General features: G+C 37.4%; 1 protein-coding gene across 3 annotated transcripts in view; it reads left to right on the plus strand.

Moving 5' to 3' along the window:
• The first annotated feature begins 69 nt into the window (after positions 1–69).
• The window catches only part of LOC138601916 (polypyrimidine tract-binding protein 3-like), a 22,441-nt gene continuing 2,602 nt past the window's right edge, over positions 70–19,908 (plus strand). The window contains exons 1-14 of one of the 3 annotated variants that reach the window (XM_069673227.1): positions 70–175; positions 950–1,013; positions 1,199–1,365; positions 1,585–1,728; positions 2,040–2,192; positions 2,300–2,410; positions 3,296–3,452; positions 4,069–4,128; positions 15,752–15,864; positions 15,949–15,982; positions 16,341–16,433; positions 17,044–17,266; positions 17,363–17,440; positions 18,085–19,908. The exon at positions 18,085–19,908 is cut by the window's right edge and continues 2,602 nt beyond it. In XM_069673227.1, coding sequence (XP_069529328.1) covers positions 989–1,013; positions 1,199–1,365; positions 1,585–1,728; positions 2,040–2,192; positions 2,300–2,410; positions 3,296–3,452; positions 4,069–4,128; positions 15,752–15,864; positions 15,949–15,982; positions 16,341–16,433; positions 17,044–17,266; positions 17,363–17,440; positions 18,085–18,217 — 1,491 coding nt within the window. In that variant the 5' untranslated portion in view covers positions 70–175; positions 950–988 and the 3' untranslated portion in view covers positions 18,218–19,908. Of the gene's footprint in view, positions 176–949; positions 1,014–1,080; positions 1,366–1,584; positions 1,729–2,039; positions 2,193–2,299; positions 2,411–3,295; positions 3,453–4,068; positions 4,129–15,751; positions 15,865–15,948; positions 15,983–16,340; positions 16,434–17,043; positions 17,267–17,362; positions 17,441–18,084 lie in introns of those variants that run through there. The other 2 variants (XR_011309185.1, XM_069673226.1) reach the window with 2 other exon arrangements.

Genomic DNA, 19,908 nt, shown 5'->3' on the forward strand with positions numbered 1-19,908 from the left:
CCTCTGTATCTCATCTGAGGCGTGTCCGCGAGAGCCGCCATGTTCTCTCCTGACGTCACCAAACGGGAAGTGAGCTCGTTGTTCTCCATGGTTGCTGCCTGGCTGCGGTGCTGGACGCTCGCGGACCAAAACAACTCTCCCTCTCCTCTTCTTCCTCCTCGCGGAACATGGACTGGTGAGCGCGCGGAAACCATCCCGAACCTTCCCCGAACATTCCCGACGCTGATTTTCCCTCCTTCCTCCCTCGCGTTTCCTTGGTGACTGAACCGCACCTGCGCGAGCCTCTGGCGTCAATCCCCCGCTCCTGTTTGTTGTTGTTTACTTGTTTACTGACCCATTTCCCGCCATAGAACCCCCTGTTTTTCCAATTTGCTTTTGCCGCCCCTCACGCGCTGCTTGTCGCTCGTATTTGGCGTTTTCAGTTTTGTTTTGGTTGAAAGTGTCGCGAGCGAAGAGGGGCGACTGAGCGGCGGGGTTTGATTGGCTGAAATCCCGCGATATCTGAGTGTACATACAGAACAGATCGATGATTTCTAATACATGTGTAAAATGTTGTAATGTTGCTAATGTGCCATAAATTAGCTAAAATTACAAGTAGCCTTCATCAATCAATAGAAACAAAATGACTCATCTATTCATGTCTTTGCTATGAATCATCTAATGATGAATAATGAAAATACCAGCTGTAAGCCTAAAAGATACTGAGTTTGTAAAGAGATGAGACAAAGAAAACAAAGGTGGAACTGGAGCAGAAACATCTGTTTATTAATACATTAATAATTAAAAGGACATTTTAATGATCAGCTGAACATCTTATTGAGCAAACAGAAAAAGTTAAAATACCTTTGTGGTTTCGCACCAACTGAAGATGATTATAGATTTTATATTACACACAAAGAAATAGAAATAAAACACAGAAAACGTTTAGAACTGTGTTTTTCTCCTGCAGGAGTCAGAGTTTACTTCCTCCCTCAGCGGCTCTGCGAACATGAGCACCTCCAACCTGTCGACAGGTGAGCGCCCGTCTTTGAGCTGTTACCTGTCCATGTTTAACCGTAAAATGTGTGTAAAATGTGTTAGATGACTGTAACGGCTGCATCATATATTACATCTTACTGCTGTACCTGTTTAAAGTATCTTAACATCATCTACCGTATGTACTGTGGACAGCTGTCTTTGTGTTTGTGTCTGTCCACAGTGGATGGCACTGATAGGCTGTGTGTTTCTGAGCACGCTCAGTGTGTCCCATCTCGGGTCCTTCACCTGCGACAGCTTCCTGCTGACGTCTCTGAACAGGAAGTGCTCGCACTGGCGCTTCCTTTTGGCCGAGTTAGTAAGCTTATAACGCTGAGGGCCAAAAACCAGGTACCTGCTAACTGCTAAACTAACTGCTAAGCTAACAGCTAACACAGTGAGGATGTTTTTTGACCTTTATTGGATGAAACACAATTATTAAGTTAATCCCACCTATGTCAGGTTTTCAATGATGTAATTAATGTTGATTTGAGTTTAATTCAGTGAGTTCTTGATTTCCATGACGATATCTTCGTTTTGTTTAAAAACGGTATAAAATTTCGTTTTAAGGCATTTTTAGAAATGGCGTCGGAAGAAGCAGCTGTTACCATGGTGAACTACTATACCTCCGCCCCGCCCACCATCAGGAACCAGCCAATCTTCATTCAGTACTCCAACCACCGCGAGCTCAAGACAGACAATCTGACCAATCAGGTGACGAGCAGCAGTTATTGCCCCGCCCACCTCATCACTTTTTACATTGATATATTTTGAGATGTTAATGTTGAACCTAACATGTCTGTAAATATCAGCAATGAACTGTGAGGATCTATTTTAATGTTTTTGTTTAGATTTTTCAAAAACATATTTTATAAATAACAAATGTTTTTCAGTAAATTTTCACCTGAACAAAGATTTATTTCAACATAATAGTTTAATTTGAAGCGTTTTACTTTTTTTACTTATTAAAGTTAATTTTGACAATATTATTGTTTAAATACAAAACTTTGTTTGTTTGTTGACAGAGGGCAGCGCTACATGCCGTCAGTGTAGCAGTGCATTCTGGGAATATGGCGTCAGGGGGAGAGGGACGGGGCTTAGCTCCTGGTCAGAGTCCCGTCCTGAGAATCATCGTAGAGAATTTATTTTACCCAGTGACACTGGAGGTTCTGCAGCAGGTCGCTCAGTTATTATTCTTAATGTTTTTATCATTATTATACTAAAGTATGATTATTATTATTATTTATTTTGTTTTGTTTCTGTGAAAATGTTTTGTTGTTTTCAGATCTTCAGTAAGTTCGGCTCAGTGTTAAAAATCATCACGTTCACCAGAAACAATCAGTTTCAGGCTCTGCTGCAGTTCAGCGACGCCGTGCACGCTCAGCACGCCAAGGCTGTGAGTCACATGCACCCTCTCATACTCACACACACACACACACACAGCTCGAGTCAGACCCAATGACTGTATAGATGGATGACATGTCTCCATCTGCTTGTTTAATGTGTTTAACGCCGTGTGTAACATCAGAGCAGCTTCTCGTGTCGGTCTGAAGCAGATATTCACGCTGATGTAAAGTTCAATGACTGACTTAGTGTTAGTTACGTCTCCTCTCGCCGTTCCTCCTCTACTCTGCTACTCGGGAACAGAACGCTGCAGGAGCCCCATTTGTCCACAGAGCTGTCAATCATGAGGCCACACCCCCTTTTTATAGCATCAAATAACTAATTGAAAGAAACCTTGTCAGAAAAATGAACACTTGGACATAAATCAGCATGATAAGAACTAACTATAATGACAGAAACCATGTTTGAGAAAAATATTAAGTAATAAGTATTTTGATTTTATAGTTTGACTCATGTCCCATCTGTTAACATGGAGGAGGCGGGCTTTATGAGCTATACTGCAGCCAGGCAGCAGGGGGCGATAGAGAGGGTTTGACTTCAGTTTTAGGGAGCTGTCATGTTGGCCATCTTTTTAAACAGTCTGTGGGGGCAGTTGTGGATCAGTCGGTCGCTCCCTCAGGCTACATGTTGAGGTGTCTTTGGACAAGACACTGAAACCCAAATTGCTCCCAGTGGCATAGCCAACAATGTGATGACTGATTGACCGTTGGGCAACTGGCCTCTGCCATCAGTGTATGAATGTGTGTATGAATGGGTGAATGTAACTTGTAGCAAAGACTAGAAAAGTATGTAATTACAGTCCTTTTTTTTATGGTCAGAACCCACCTGGTGGAGCTCTGAACCAATCAAATGGCAGCTCTCTGACTTCCTGTTTCAGGCTCTGGACGGTCAGAACATCTATAACGGCTGCTGCACGCTGAGGATCGACTTCTCCAAGCTGAGCGCGCTCAACGTCAAGTACAACAATGACAAGAGCCGAGACTTCACCCGAGCGGACCTCCCCACCGGAGAGCTGGACCCTACCGCTGCGTTCGGTGAGAGCAGCTAATGCTAATGCTAATGCTAACTGCTGCAAACTCTGGTGCTAATGTCAGTGTTTGCTAAGTGGAGTTGTATCATCACTAAATTAAAACAAACTGTAAATATTTACATCCACAAACTGCCAGGTGTAACTGTTGTTTAGCTAACATGCTAAGCTTACGCTAGCGCGCTAATATCTAAACTGTTTAGAGAAAAGGAGGTAATGTGGAGTACAGTCGAACTTACATGTCACTCAAATAACATACCTTAAATAAATTATGAAACATTATGCTAATAACATTTAGCTAGAAAAGTAAATGAAGTCAGTTAGCTTAGCATAATAAGTATAAATTGTCTGATTAATAGTAACTGTGAAACACACAGATTTGTCTGCCTCTGAAATGGTCATGTTCGAATGTTATGCTAGCTTGTGAAGCTACGGTGGCTTCCTGTTTACATAGCTGATGCTCCTGATTGGACAGCGCTACAGATGTTTCCTAGCAACAGACTGACACATGAGTGGAGTCCTTATTAGCTGAGATGTTTGCTTAGTTTTAATAAACCACTAGTTTTAGACTAGTTAGTGGTGACAGAGGACTGAGCAAGGTGTCGATGATCTATGTGTTTCAGGTGTAGCTCTGCCTCCGTATGGACCGACAGCATTCCCGCCCACCTTCCACCAACACACGGGTGAGACAATCAGACTGAACTTCTTTTTAGACGCGGCGTACAGTATATATTTATGTTTAATGTATTTCTGTTTTTTCACTGAATATATTTGATGAAACATGTTATTTATAGTTCAGTACACGCCGCTCTGTGTCTGTTTTTAAATAAAGTTTAGGTCTTTGGTTATAGTTCAGTACACACCGCTCTGTGTCTGTTTTTAAATAAAGTTTTAAATAAAGTTTAGGTCTTTGGTTATAGTTCAGTACGCACCGCTCTGTGTCTGTTTTTAAATAAAGTTTTAAATAAAGTTTAGGTCTTTGGTTATAGTTCAGTACACACCGCTTTGTGTCTGTTTTTAAATAAAGTTTTAAATAAAGTTTAGGTCTTTGGTTATAGTTCAGTACACACCGCTTTGTGTCTGGTTTTAAATAAAGTTTTAAATAAAGTTTAGGTCTTTGGTTATAGTTCAGTACACACCGCTCTGTGTCTGTTTTTAAATAAAGTTTTAAATAAAGTTTAGGTCTTTGGTTATAGTTCAGTACACACCGCTTTGTGTCTGTTTTTAAATAAAGTTTTAAATAAAGTTTAGGTCTTTGGTTATAGTTCAGTACACACCGCTTTGTGTCTGGTTTTAAATAAAGTTTTAAATAAAGTTTAGGTCTTTGGTTATAGTTCAGTACACACCGCTCTGTGTCTGTTTTTAAATAAAGTTTTAAATAAAGTTTAGGTCTTTGGTTATAGTTCAGTACACACCGCTTTGTGTCTGGTTTTAAATAAAGTTTTAAATAAAGTTTAGGTCTTTGGTTATAGTTCAGTACACACCGCTCTGTGTCTGTTTTTAAATAAAGTTTAGGTCTTTGGTTATAGTTCAGTACACACCGCTCTGTGTCTGTTTTTAAATAAAGTTTAGGTCTTTGGTTATAGTTCAGTACACACCGCTCTGTGTCTGTTTTTAAATAAAGTTTAGGTCTTTGGTTATAGTTCAGTACACACCGCTTTGTGTCTGTTTGTAAATAAAGTTTTAAATAAAGTTTAGGTCTTTGGTTATAGTTCAGTACACACCGCTTTGTGTCTGTTTTTAAATAAAGTTTTAAATAAAGTTTAGGTCTTTGGTTATAGTTCAGTACACACCGCTTTGTGTCTGTTTTTAAATAAAGTTTAGGTCTTTGGTTATAGTTCAGTACGCACCGCTTTGTGTCTGTTTTTAAATAAAGTTTTAAATAAAGTTTAGGTCTTTGGTTATAGTTCAGTACACACCGCTCTGTGTCTGTTTTTAAATAAAGTTTTAAATAAAGTTTAGGTCTTTGGTTATAGTTCAGTACACACCGCTCTGTGTCTGTTTTTAAATAAAGTTTTAAATAAAGTTTAGGTCTTTGGTTATAGTTCAGTACACACCGCTCTGTGTCTGTTTTTAAATAAAGTTTAGGTCTTTGGTTATAGTTCAGTACGCACCGCTCTGTGTCTGTTTTTAAATAAAGTTTTAAATAAAGTTTAGGTCTTTGGTTATAGTTCAGTACGCACCGCTTTGTGTCTGTTTTTAAATAAAGTTTAGGTCTTTGGTTATAGTTCAGTACGCACCGCTCTGTGTCTGTTTTTAAATAAAGTTTAGGTCTTTGGTTATAGTTCAGTACGCACCGCTCTGTGTCTGTTTTTAAATAAAGTTTTAAATAAAGTTTAGGTCTTTGGTTATAGTTCAGTACGCACCGCTTTGTGTCTGTTTTTAAATAAAGTTTAGGTCTTTGGTTATAGTTCAGTACACACCGCTTTGTGTCTGGTTTTAAATAAAGTTTTAAATAAAGTTTAGGTCTTTGGTTATAGTTCAGTACACACCGCTCTGTGTCTGTTTTTAAATAAAGTTTAGGTCTTTGGTTATAGTTCAGTACGCACCGCTCTGTGTCTGTTTTTAAATAAAGTTTTAAATAAAGTTTAGGTCTTTGGTTATAGTTCAGTACGCACCGCTTTGTGTCTGTTTTTAAATAAAGTTTAGGTCTTTGGTTATAGTTCAGTACACACCGCTCTGTGTCTGTTTTTAAATAAAGTTTTAAATAAAGTTTAGGTCTTTGGTTATAGTTCAGTACGCACCGCTCTGTGTCTGTTTTTAAATAAAGTTTTAAATAAAGTTTAGGTCTTTGGTTATAGTTCAGTACACACCGCTCTGTGTCTGGTTTTAAATAAAGTTTTAAATAAAGTTTAGGTCTTTGGTTATAGTTCAGTACACACCGCTTTGTGTCTGTTTTTAAATAAAGTTTAGGTCTTTGGTTATAGTTCAGTACACACCGCTTTGTGTCTGTTTTTAAATAAAGTTTTAAATAAAGTTTAGGTCTTTGGTTATAGTTCAGTACGCACCGCTTTGTGTCTGTTTTTAAATAAAGTTTTAAATAAAGTTTAGGTCTTTGGTTATAGTTCAGTACACACCGCTTTGTGTCTGTTTTTAAATAAAGTTTAGGTCTTTGGTTATAGTTCAGTACACACCGCTTTGTGTCTGTTTTTAAATAAAGTTTTAAATAAAGTTTAGGTCTTTGGTTATAGTTCAGTACGCACCGCTTTGTGTCTGTTTTTAAATAAAGTTTTAAATAAAGTTTAGGTCTTTGGTTATAGTTCAGTACGCACCGCTCTGTGTCTGTTTTTAAATAAAGTTTTAAATAAAGTTTAGGTCTTTGGTTATAGTTCAGTACGCACCGCTCTGTGTCTGTTTTTAAATAAAGTTTTAAATAAAGTTTAGGTCTTTGGTTATAGTTCAGTACACACCGCTCTGTGTCTGTTTTTAAATAAAGTTTAGGTCTTTGGTTATAGTTCAGTACACACCGCTCTGTGTCTGTTTTTAAATAAAGTTTTAAATAAAGTTTAGGTCTTTGGTTATAGTTCAGTACACACCGCTCTGTGTCTGTTTTTAAATAAAGTTTTAAATAAAGTTTAGGTCTTTGGTTATAGTTCAGTACGCACCGCTCTGTGTCTGTTTTTAAATAAAGTTTTAAATAAAGTTTAGGTCTTTGGTTATAGTTCAGTACACACCGCTCTGTGTCTGGTTTTAAATTAATTTTAAATAAAGTTTAGGTCTTTGGTTATAGTTCAGTACACACCGCTCTGTGTCTGTTTTTAAATAAAGTTTTAAATAAAGTTTAGGTCTTTGGTTATAGTTCAGTACACACCGCTTTGTGTCTGTTTTTAAATAAAGTTTTAAATAAAGTTTAGGTCTTTGGTTATAGTTCAGTACACACCGCTTTGTGTCTGTTTTTAAATAAAGTTTTAAATAAAGTTTAGGTCTTTGGTTATAGTTCAGTACACACCGCTTTGTGTCTGTTTTTAAATAAAGTTTTAAATAAAGTTTAGGTCTTTGGTTATAGTTCAGTACGCACCGCTCTGTGTCTGTTTTTAAATAAAGTTTTAAATAAAGTTTAGGTCTTTGGTTATAGTTCAGTACGCACCGCTCTGTGTCTGGTTTTAAATTAATTTTAAATAAAGTTTAGGTCTTTGGTTATAGTTCAGTACACACCGCTCTGTGTCTGTTTTTAAATAAAGTTTTAAATAAAGTTTAGGTCTTTGGTTATAGTTCAGTACGCACCGCTTTGTGTCTGTTTTTAAATAAAGTTTAGGTCTTTGGTTATAGTTCAGTACGCACCGCTCTGTGTCTGTTTTTAAATAAAGTTTTAAATAAAGTTTAGGTCTTTGGTTATAGTTCAGTACACACCGCTCTGTGTCTGTTTTTAAATAAAGTTTTAAATAAAGTTTAGGTCTTTGGTTATAGTTCAGTACGCACCGCTCTGTGTCTGTTTTTAAATAAAGTTTTAAATAAAGTTTAGGTCTTTGGTTATAGTTCAGTACACACCGCTCTGTGTCTGTTTTTAAATAAAGTTTAGGTCTTTGGTTATAGTTCAGTACGCACCGCTTTGTGTCTGTTTTTAAATAAAGTTTTAAATAAAGTTTAGGTCTTTGGTTATAGTTCAGTACGCACCGCTCTGTGTCTGTTTTTAAATAAAGTTTTAAATAAAGTTTAGGTCTTTGGTTATAGTTCAGTACACACCGCTCTGTGTCTGTTTTTAAATAAAGTTTAGGTCTTTGGTTATAGTTCAGTACACACCGCTCTGTGTCTGGTTTTAAATAAAGTTTAGGTCTTTGGTTATAGTTCAGTACACACCGCTCTGTGTCTGTTTTTAAATAAAGTTTTAAATAAAGTTTAGGTCTTTGGTTATAGTTCAGTACACACCGCTCTGTGTCTGTTTTTAAATAAAGTTTTAAATAAAGTTTAGGTCTTTGGTTATAGTTCAGTACGCACCGCTCTGTGTCTGTTTTTAAATAAAGTTTAGGTCTTTGGTTATAGTTCAGTACACACCGCTCTGTGTCTGTTTTTAAATAAAGTTTAGGTCTTTGGTTATAGTTCAGTACACACCGCTCTGTGTCTGTTTTTAAATAAAGTTTTAAATAAAGTTTAGGTCTTTGGTTATAGTTCAGTACACACCGCTCTGTGTCTGGTTTTAAATTAATTTTAAATAAAGTTTAGGTCTTTGGTTATAGTTCAGTACACACCGCTCTGTGTCTGTTTTTAAATAAAGTTTTAAATAAAGTTTAGGTCTTTGGTTATAGTTCAGTACACACCGCTTTGTGTCTGTTTTTAAATAAAGTTTTAAATAAAGTTTAGGTCTTTGGTTATAGTTCAGTACACACCGCTTTGTGTCTGTTTTTAAATAAAGTTTTAAATAAAGTTTAGGTCTTTGGTTATAGTTCAGTACACACCGCTCTGTGTCTGTTTTTAAATAAAGTTTAGGTCTTTGGTTATAGTTCAGTACACACCGCTCTGTGTCTGTTTTTAAATAAAGTTTAGGTCTTTGGTTATAGTTCAGTACACACCGCTTTGTGTCTGTTTTTAAATAAAGTTTTAAATAAAGTTTAGGTCTTTGGTTATAGTTCAGTACACACCGCTTTGTGTCTGTTTTTAAATAAAGTTTTAAATAAAGTTTAGGTCTTTGGTTATAGTTCAGTACACACCGCTCTGTGTCTGTTTTTAAATAAAGTTTTAAATAAAGTTTAGGTCTTTGGTTATAGTTCAGTACACACCGCTTTGTGTCTGTTTTTAAATAAAGTTTAGGTCTTTGGTTATAGTTCAGTACACACCGCTTTGTGTCTGTTTTTAAATAAAGTTTTAAATAAAGTTTAGGTCTTTGGTTATAGTTCAGTACACACCGCTTTGTGTCTGTTTTAAATAAAGTTTTAAATAAAGTTTAGGTCTTTGGTTATAGTTCAGTACGCACCGCTTTGTGTCTGTTTTTAAATAAAGTTTTGGTCTTTGGTTATAGTTCAGTACACACCGCTTTGTGTCTGTTTTTAAATAAAGTTTAGGTCTTTGGTTATAGTTCAGTACGCACCGCTTTGTGTCTGTTTTTAAATAAAGTTTAGGTCTTTGGTTATAGTTCAGTACGCACCGCTTTGTGTCTGTTTTTAAATAAAGTTTAGGTCTTTGGTTATAGTTCAGTACACACCGCTTTGTGTCTGTTTTTAAATAAAGTTTAGGTCTTTGGTTATAGTTCAGTACACACCGCTCTGTGTCTGTTTTTAAATAAAGTTTAGGTCTTTGGTTATAGTTCAGTACGCACCGCTTTGTGTCTGTTTTTAAATAAAGTTTTAAATAAAGTTTAGGTCTTTGGTTATAGTTCAGTACGCACCGCTTTGTGTCTGTTTTTAAATAAAGTTTTGGTCTTTGGTTATAGTTCAGTACACACCGCTCTGTGTCTGGTTTTAAATAAAGTTTAGGTCTTTGGTTATAGTTCAGTACACACCGCTCTGTGTCTGTTTTTAAATAAAGTTTTAAATAAAGTTTAGGTCTTTGGTTATAGTTCAGTACGCACCGCTCTGTGTCTGGTTTTAAATAAAGTTTTAAATAAAGTTTAGGTCTTTGGTTATAGTTCAGTACACACCGCTCTGTGTCTGGTTTTAAATAAAGTTTTAAATAAAGTTTAGGTCTTTGGTTATAGTTCAGTACGCACCGCTCTGTGTCTGTTTTTAAATAAAGTTTTAAATAAAGTTTAGGTCTTTGGTTATAGTTCAGTACACACCGCTCTGTGTCTGGTTTTAAATAAAGTTTTAAATAAAGTTTAGGTCTTTGGTTATAGTTCAGTACACACCGCTCTGTGTCTGTTTTTAAATAAAGTTTTAAATAAAGTTTAGGTCTTTGGTTATAGTTCAGTACACACCGCTTTGTGTCTGTTTTTAAATAAAGTTTTAAATAAAGTTTAGGTCTTTGGTTATAGTTCAGTACACACCGCTTTGTGTCTGTTTTTAAATAAAGTTTTAAATAAAGTTTAGGTCTTTGGTTATAGTTCAGTACACACCGCTCTGTGTCTGGTTTTAAATAAAGTTTTAAATAAAGTTTAGGTCTTTGGTTATAGTTCAGTACACACCGCTCTGTGTCTGTTTTTAAATAAAGTTTAGGTCTTTGGTTATAGTTCAGTACACACCGCTTTGTGTCTGTTTTTAAATAAAGTTTAGGTCTTTGGTTATAGTTCAGTACACACCGCTTTGTGTCTGTTTTTAAATAAAGTTTTAAATAAAGTTTAGGTCTTTGGTTATAGTTCAGTACGCACCGCTCTGTGTCTGTTTTTAAATAAAGTTTTAAATAAAGTTTAGGTCTTTGGTTATAGTTCAGTACACACCGCTTTGTGTCTGTTTTTAAATAAAGTTTAGGTCTTTGGTTATAGTTCAGTACACACCGCTCTGTGTCTGTTTTTAAATAAAGTTTTAAATAAAGTTTAGGTCTTTGGTTATAGTTCAGTACGCACCGCTTTGTGTCTGTTTTTAAATAAAGTTTTAAATAAAGTTTAGGTCTTTGGTTATAGTTCAGTACACACCGCTTTGTGTCTGTTTTTAAATAAAGTTTAGGTCTTTGGTTATAGTTCAGTACGCACCTCTTTGTGTCTGTTTTTAAATAAAGTTTTAAATAAAGTTTAGGTCTTTGGTTATAGTTCAGTACACACCGCTCTGTGTCTGGTTTTAAATAAAGTTTTAAATAAAGTTTAGGTCTTTGGTTATAGTTCAGTACACACCGCTCTGTGTCTGTTTTTAAATAAAGTTTTAAATAAAGTTTTGGTCTTTGGTTATAGTTCAGTACACACCGCTTTGTGTCTGTTTTTAAATAAAGTTTTAAATAAAGTTTAGGTCTTTGGTTATAGTTCAGTACACACCGCTTTGTGTCTGTTTTTAAATAAAGTTTTAAATAAAGTTTAGGTCTTTGGTTATAGTTCAGTACGCACCGCTTTGTGTCTGTTTTTAAATAAAGTTTAGGTCTTTGGTTATAGTTCAGTACACACCGCTTTGTGTCTGGTTTTAAATAAAGTTTTAAATAAAGTTTAGGTCTTTGGTTATAGTTCAGTACGCACCGCTTTGTGTCTGTTTTTAAATAAAGTTTTAAATAAAGTTTAGGTCTTTGGTTATAGTTCAGTACACACCGCTCTGTGTCTGTTTTTAAATAAAGTTTTAAATAAAGTTTAGGTCTTTGGTTATAGTTCAGTACGCACCGCTTTGTGTCTGTTTTTAAATAAAGTTTAGGTCTTTGGTTATAGTTCAGTACACACCGCTCTGTGTCTGTTTTTAAATAAAGTTTTAAATAAAGTTTAGGTCTTTGGTTATAGTTCAGTACGCACCGCTTTGTGTCTGTTTTTAAATAAAGTTTTAAATAAAGTTTAGGTCTTTGGTTATAGTTCAGTACGCACCGCTCTGTGTCTGTTTTTAAATAAAGTTTTAAATAAAGTTTAGGTCTTTGGTTATAGTTCAGTACACACCGCTTTGTGTCTGTTTTTAAATAAAGTTTTAAATAAAGTTTAGGTCTTTGGTTATAGTTCAGTACACACCGCTTTGTGTCTGTTTTTAAATAAAGTTTTAAATAAAGTTTAGGTCTTTGGTTATAGTTCAGTACACACCGCTTTGTGTCTGTTTTTAAATAAAGTTTTAAATAAAGTTTAGGTCTTTGGTTATAGTTCAGTACACACCGCTCTGTGTCTGTTTTTAAATAAAGTTTAGGTCTTTGGTTATAGTTCAGTACACACCGCTTTGTGTCTGTTTTTAAATAAAGTTTTAAATAAAGTTTAGGTCTTTGGTTATAGTTCAGTACACACCGCTTTGTGTCTGTTTTTAAATAAAGTTTTAAATAAAGTTTAGGTCTTTGGTTATAGTTCAGTACACACCGCTCTGTGTCTGTTTTTAAATAAAGTTTTAAATAAAGTTTAGGTCTTTGGTTATAGTTCAGTACACACCGCTCTGTGTCTGTTTTTAAATAAAGTTTTAAATAAAGTTTAGGTCTTTGGTTATAGTTCAGTACGCACCGCTTTGTGTCTGTTTTTAAATAAAGTTTTAAATAAAGTTTAGGTCTTTGGTTATAGTTCAGTACACACCGCTTTGTGTCTGTTTTAAATAAAGTTTAGGTCTTTGGTTATAGTTCAGTACACACCGCTTTGTGTCTGTTTTAAATAAAGTTTAGGTCTTTGGTTATAGTTCAGTACACACCGCTCTGTGTCTGTTTTTAAATAAAGTTTAGGTCTTTGGTTATAGTTCAGTACGCACCGCTCTGTGTCTGTTTTTAAATAAAGTTTTGAATAAAGTTTAGGTCTTTGGTTATAGTTCAGTACGCACCGCTTTGTGTCTGTTTTTAAATAAAGTTTAGGTCTTTGGTTATAGTTCAGTACGCACCGCTCTGTGTCTGTTTTTAAATAAAGTTTAGGTCTTTGGTTATAGTTCAGTACGCACCGCTTTGTGTCTGTTTTTAAATAAAGTTTAGGTCTTTGGTTATAGTTCAGTACGCACCGCTCTGTGTCTGTTTTTAAATAAAGTTTTAAATAAAGTTTAGGTCTTTGGTTATAGTTCAGTACACACCGCTTTGTGTCTGTTTTTAAATAAAGTTTTAAATAAAGTTTAGGTCTTTGGTTATAGTTCAGTACACACCGCTCTGTGTCTGTTTTTAAATAAAGTTTTGAATAAAGTTTAGGTCTTTGGTTATAGTTCAGTACACACCGCTTTGTGTCTGTTTTTAAATAAAGTTTTAAATAAAGTTTAGGTCTTTGGTTATAGTTCAGTACGCACCGCTTTGTGTCTGTTTTTAAATAAAGTTTTAAATAAAGTTTAGGTCTTTGGTTATAGTTCAGTACGCACCGCTTTGTGTCTGTTTTTAAATAAAGTTTAGGTCTTTGGTTATAGTTCAGTACACACCGCTTTGTGTCTGTTTTTAAATAAAGTTTTAAATAAAGTTTAGGTCTTTGGTTATAGTTCAGTACGCACCGCTTTGTGTCTGTTTTTAAATAAAGTTTTAAATAAAGTTTAGGTCTTTGGTTATAGTTCAGTACACACCGCTCTGTGTCTGTTTTTAAATAAAGTTTAGGTCTTTGGTTATAGTTCAGTACGCACCGCTTTGTGTCTGTTTTTAAATAAAGTTTAGGTCTTTGGTTATAGTTCAGTACACACCGCTCTGTGTCTGTTTTTAAATAAAGTTTAGGTCTTTGGTTATAGTTCAGTACACACCGCTCTGTGTCTGTTTTTAAATAAAGTTTAGGTCTTTGGTTATAGTTCAGTACACACCGCTCTGTGTCTGTTTTTAAATAAAGTTTTAAATAAAGTTTAGGTCTTTGGTTATAGTTCAGTACGCACCGCTTTGTGTCTGTTTTTAAATAAAGTTTAGGTCTTTGGTTATAGTTCAGTACACACCGCTTTGTGTCTGTTTTTAAATAAAGTTTTAAATAAAGTTTAGGTCTTTGGTTATAGTTCAGTACGCACCGCTTTGTGTCTGTTTTTAAATAAAGTTTAGGTCTTTGGTTATAGTTCAGTACACACCGCTTTGTGTCTGTTTTTAAATAAAGTTTTAAATAAAGTTTAGGTCTTTGGTTATAGTTCAGTACGCACCGCTTTGTGTCTGTTTTTAAATAAAGTTTAGGTCTTTGGTTATAGTTCAGTACACACCGCTTTGTGTCTGTTTTTAAATAAAGTTTAGGTCTTTGGTTATAGTTCAGTACACACCGCTCTGTGTCTGTTTTTAAATAAAGTTTAGGTCTTTGGTTATAGTTCAGTACACACCGCTCTGTGTCTGTTTTTAAATAAAGTTTTAAATAAAGTTTAGGTCTTTGGTTATAGTTCAGTACGCACCGCTTTGTGTCTGTTTTTAAATAAAGTTTAGGTCTTTGGTTATAGTTCAGTACACACCGCTTTGTGTCTGTTTTTAAATAAAGTTTTAAATAAAGTTTTGGTCTTTGGTTATAGTTCAGTACACACCGCTCTGTGTCTGTTTTTAAATAAAGTTTTAAATAAAGTTTTGGTCTTTGGTTATAGTTCAGTACGCACCGCTTTGTGTCTGTTTTTAAATAAAGTTTAGGTCTTTGGTTATAGTTCAGTACACACCGCTCTGTGTCTGTTTTTAAATAAAGTTTTAAATAAAGTTTAGGTCTTTGGTTATAGTTCAGTACGCACCGCTCTGTGTCTGTTTTTAAATAAAGTTTAGGTCTTTGGTTATAGTTCAGTACGCACCGCTTTGTGTCTGTTTTTAAATAAAGTTTAGGTCTTTGGTTATAGTTCAGTACACACCGCTCTGTGTCTGTTTTTAAATAAAGTTTTAAATAAAGTTTTGGTCTTTGGTTATAGTTCAGTACGCACCGCTTTGTGTCTGTTTTTAAATAAAGTTTAGGTCTTTGGTTATAGTTCAGTACACACCGCTCTGTGTCTGTTTTTAAATAAAGTTTTAAATAAAGTTTAGGTCTTTGGTTATAGTTCAGTACGCACCGCTCTGTGTCTGTTTTTAAATAAAGTTTAGGTCTTTGGTTATAGTTCAGTACGCACCGCTTTGTGTCTGTTTTTAAATAAAGTTTAGGTCTTTGGTTATAGTTCAGTACACACCGCTTTGTGTCTGTTTTTAAATAAAGTTTAGGTCTTTGGTTATAGTTCAGTACACACCGCTTTGTGTCTGTTTTTAAATAAAGTTTTAAATAAAGTTTAGGTCTTTGGTTATAGTTCAGTACGCACCGCTCTGTGTCTGTTTTTAAATAAAGTTTTAAATAAAGTTTTGGTCTTTGGTTATAGTTCAGTACGCACCGCTTTGTGTCTGGTTTTAAATAAAGTTTTAAATAAAGTTTAGGTCTTTGGTTATAGTTCAGTACACACCGCTTTGTGTCTGTTTTTAAATAAAGTTTTAAATAAAGTTTAGGTCTTTGGTTATAGTTCAGTACACACCGCTCTGTGTCTGTTTTTAAATAAAGTTTTAAATAAAGTTTAGGTCTTTGGTTATAGTTCAGTACACACCGCTCTGTGTCTGTTTTTAAATAAAGTTTTAAATAAAGTTTAGGTCTTTGGTTATAGTTCAGTACACACCGCTCTGTGTCTGTTTTTAAATAAAGTTTTAAATAAAGTTTAGGTCTTTGGTTATAGTTCAGTACGCACCGCTTTGTGTCTGTTTTTAAATAAAGTTTTAAATAAAGTTTAGGTCTTTGGTTATAGTTCAGTACGCACCGCTTTGTGTCTGTTTTTAAATAAAGTTTTAAATAAAGTTTAGGTCTTTGGTTATAGTTCAGTACACACCGCTTTGTGTCTGTTTTTAAATAAAGTTTAGGTCTTTGGTTATAGTTCAGTACGCACCGCTTTGTGTCTGTTTTTAAATAAAGTTAAATAAAGTTTTCTCTCTCAGGTCTGTCGATGGCGGCCGTCCCCGGCTCGTTGGTGTCTTCTGCTCGTGTCTCCCTACAGGTGGCACCTCCTGCTGTTCATTCGGTGCTGCTGGTGTCCAACCTGAACCCAGAGGTCAGAGGTCACAAGCACAGTCACACAGCAACAGACCAATCAGAGCGCTGCTCTTTTAACTAACTTTATTGTTTGTCTCTGCAGAGCGTCTCACCTCACTGCCTCTTCATCCTGTTTGGTGAGAAACTTTAAACATTATGATCAGAATTATTAATTTGTTAATAACTAATAATAAACATTATTATAATAATATGGATATTCATTCAGAAGGTTCACATGAGGTCACCGTGTTTACATTCAGTTAAAAATAAAACTATTTTACAGCCTCATTCAAGACTTTCTTTGTAGAGACGGATTTTAACTGATTTCAGACCAGGTCTGTAAATAAGCTGCTGAATACAGACGTGGGGATATGGATGATGGGAAATAAATAACTAGCAAATTTATACATGGAGTCTGGTCTGCAGGGAATGAAATATTCCATGGTGATATTAATATAATTATTAATAGTATTCTTGTTGTGTTTGTGTTCTCAGGAGTTTATGGGGACGTTCAGAGAGTGAAAATCCTCTTCAACAAGAAGGAAAACGCTCTCGTTCAGATGAGCGACGGCACTCAGGCTCAACTCGGTCTGATACACTTTTGCATGCTTTTATTTTGAAATCTAAAACAGATACTATAACTTCTGCTGTGTGTCAGTGAAAATGTTTTATCTGAAGAGACTTTTTTACAGTTACCTTCATATCCCAGAGAGAAGTGTCTATCGATGCAGACAGGAGACTTTACAGACACCTTTAGTGTTTCACCTGCAGATCAGTAATAGATACTGTGTTCTCTGCAGCATCTGAAGGTTTCTGCTTGTATCCAAACATCACTCTCCTGAAATCAATCTCAGAATAAAACATAAAGAGTTTGTTCAAGTTTGAGGTCACTGATAAGCATCATATCATCAGCATCATATTTTTAACCAGGAGATCAGATGAGAAATGTGACCTGATGTTTACATTAATATATTTACACATTTTAAAGCATAAAGTTCAAAGGACATTAATGTGATTATACACCATAAATAAATACAATAGATTAGAAATATCAAAAATATAAATGCAGATGAAAAACACACCATTTAACCAACAAATACAAATTTAAGTCACAAGTTTATGTAAATGGAAATTAGATGAATCTGAAGATGTTTGGGTAAAAAACTATTTGAATTTGTTTGTTTGTTTTCTGCGACAGCGATGAGTCACCTGAACGGCCAGCGTCTCCATGGAAACGTGATCCGGGTGATGCTGTCCAAACACCCAGTGGTTCAGCTGCCTCGTGGGGGGGCGGGGCAAGAAGAGCAGGTGCTGACCCGAGACTTCTCAGGCTCCGCCCTCCACCGCTTCAAAAAACCTGGATCCAAAAATTTTAACAACATCTTCCCTCCGTCAGCGACGCTGCACCTCTCCAACATCCCGTAAGATTCATTCATCCAGCCTCTGAGCTGCTGCTTCACACTCGTTTCATTTCTTTATGTTTCATAGCGCTTTAATGTTTTTGTTCTGTCTCGCAGCTCGTCGGTCAGCGAGGAGGGGCTGAAGGATTTATTCTCCTCCAGTGGATTCTCAGTGAATGCCTTCAAGTTTTTCCAGTGAGTAAAAACAGACACTAGAAAATGTCCAATGAAATTTGTGTGTGTGTGTGTTTGTGTTTGTGTAAGAGAGACACAGCACTTGCATGTGTGTGTGTACTCTGCTGTTGCTGTTGTGATCGGGGTCTCCTGGGGAACAGAGCAGGGGCAGTAGAGATACAAGCAGTCAGACAAACCTCTAAAAAGAGCTCATTCTAAGGTCAAAAGTAGCTGCTATCAGCTAAAGGAGAGTCTGCTGAACGCGCTGATGTGGTTTTCATGTCTGTGACGCCGGAAATGGGACAACAGCAAAATACAAAAGTGATGTGTTCGAGAAATTTCAGGTCTCATTTAACGTACGGCAAAGCTGTAAGGCTCCAGAGGTGGGTGGGTTCATCGATTTCCCACAAGTCACACTGTTCCTGATGAAGCCGCACATTTGTGTGTTTTTTAATCTTAGTTTGAGCCACATTTGATACAGAAGAAGAAGAATATGAAGGTGGAAGAAGCATGAAGAATATTAAGCTAGTCCGGTTGCTTTGCTAACCAGCCACCCTAACAGACACATTGAAATTCCACTTTATCACAACATGGCTGCCTGAGGTTTCCTCCTTCTTCCTGCCCCTGGTTATGTGTTTGATGATGTCACTTCCTCTCCCTCATAGGAAAGACAGGAAGATGGCGCTGATGCAGCTGGCATCTGTGGAGGAGGCCATCGAGGCTCTGATCGCTCTGCACGACCACCAGCTGGACCACAACCAGCACCTCCGAGTCTCCTTCTCCAAGTCCACCATCTGACCTCCGAGTCTCCTTCTCCAAGTCCACCATCTGACCTCCGAGGCTCCTTCTCCAAGTCCATCTGACCACCGAGTCTCCTTCTCCAAGTCCACCAAGTCCACCATCTGACCTCCGAGTCTCCTTCTCCAGGTCCACCAAGTCCACCATCTGACCTCCGAGTCTCCTTCTCCAAGTCCATCTGACCACCGAGTCTCCTTCTCCAAGTCCACCATCTGACCTCCGAGTCTCCTTCTCCAAGTCCACCATCTGACCTCCGAGGCTCCTTCTCCAAGTCCACCAAGTCCACCATCTGACCTCCGAGTCTCCTTCTCCAGGTCCACCAAGTCCACCATCTGACCTCCGAGGCTCCTTCTCCAAGTCCACCATCTGACCTTCGAGTCTCCTTCTCCAAGTCCACCATCTGACCTCCGAGTCTCCTTCTCCAGGTCCACCAAGTCCACCATCTGACCTTCGAGTCTCCTTCTCCAAGTCCACCAAGTCCACCATCTGACCTCCGAGTCTCCTTCTCCAGGTCCACCAAGTCCACCATCTGACCTTCGAGTCTCCTTCTCCAAGTCCACCATCTGACCTCCGAGTCTCCTTCTCCAGGTCCACCAAGTCCACCATCTGACCTCCGAGTCTCCTTCTCCAGGTCCACCAAGTCCACCATCTGACCTCCGAGTCTCCTTCTCCAAGTCCACCATCTGACCACCGAGTCTCCTTCTCCAAGTCCACCATCTGACCACCGAGTCTCCTTCTCCAAGTCCACCATCTGACCTCCGAGTCTCCTTCTCCAAGTCCACCATCTGACCTCCGAGGCTCCTTCTCCAAGTCCATCTGACCACCGAGTCTCCTTCTCCAAGTCCACCAAGTCCACCATCTGACCTCCGAGTCTCCTTCTCCAAGTCCACCATCTGACCTCCGAGTCTCCTTCTCCAAGTCCACCATCTGACCTCCGAGGCTCCTTCTCCAAGTCCACCAAGTCCACCATCTGACCTCCGAGTCTCCTTCTCCAGGTCCACCAAGTCCACCATCTGACCTTCGAGTCTCCTTCTCCAAGTCCACCAAGTCCACCATCTGACCTCCGAGTCTCCTTCTCCAGGTCCACCAAGTCCACCTTCTGACCTTTGAGTCTCCTTCTCCAAGTCCACCAAGTCCACCATCTGACCTCCGAGTCTCCTTCTCCAGGTCCACCAAGTCCACCATCTGACCTTCGAGTCTCCTTCTCCAAGTCCACCATCTGACCTCCGAGTCTCCTTCTCCAGGTCCACCAAGTCCACCATCTGACCTCCGAGTCTCCTTCTCCAGGTCCACCAAGTCCACCATCTGACCTCCGAGTCTCCTTCTCCAAGTCCACCATCTGACCTCCGAGTCTCCTTCTCCAAGTCCACCATCTGACCTCCGAGGCTCCTTCTCCAAGTCCATCTGACCACCGAGTCTCCTTCTCCAAGTCCACCATCTGACCTCCGAGTCTCCTTCTCCAAGTCCACCATCTGGTGCGAACAAACGGACCAATGGGAGAGCTTTCTGTGCCTACAAATACTCTGACATCACAGTGACAGATGATGACACAACGAGGGGGCGTTGCCATGGTTACACAGGTTACAGAGCACATTCCTGAGCAGACCTGGTGGTGCATTGTGGGAAGGGGAGTCCAACAAGACGCTAATGTGAGTTTTGAATAAATGTTAAACTAACAGGATGTAGAAAAT

This window comes from Semicossyphus pulcher, unplaced genomic scaffold (assembly GCF_022749685.1).
Source record: "Semicossyphus pulcher isolate SPU_LCO1_2020_fin unplaced genomic scaffold, fSemPul1.0.p SCAF_22, whole genome shotgun sequence".
NCBI classification, from domain to species: domain Eukaryota; kingdom Metazoa; phylum Chordata; class Actinopteri; order Labriformes; family Labridae; genus Semicossyphus; species Semicossyphus pulcher.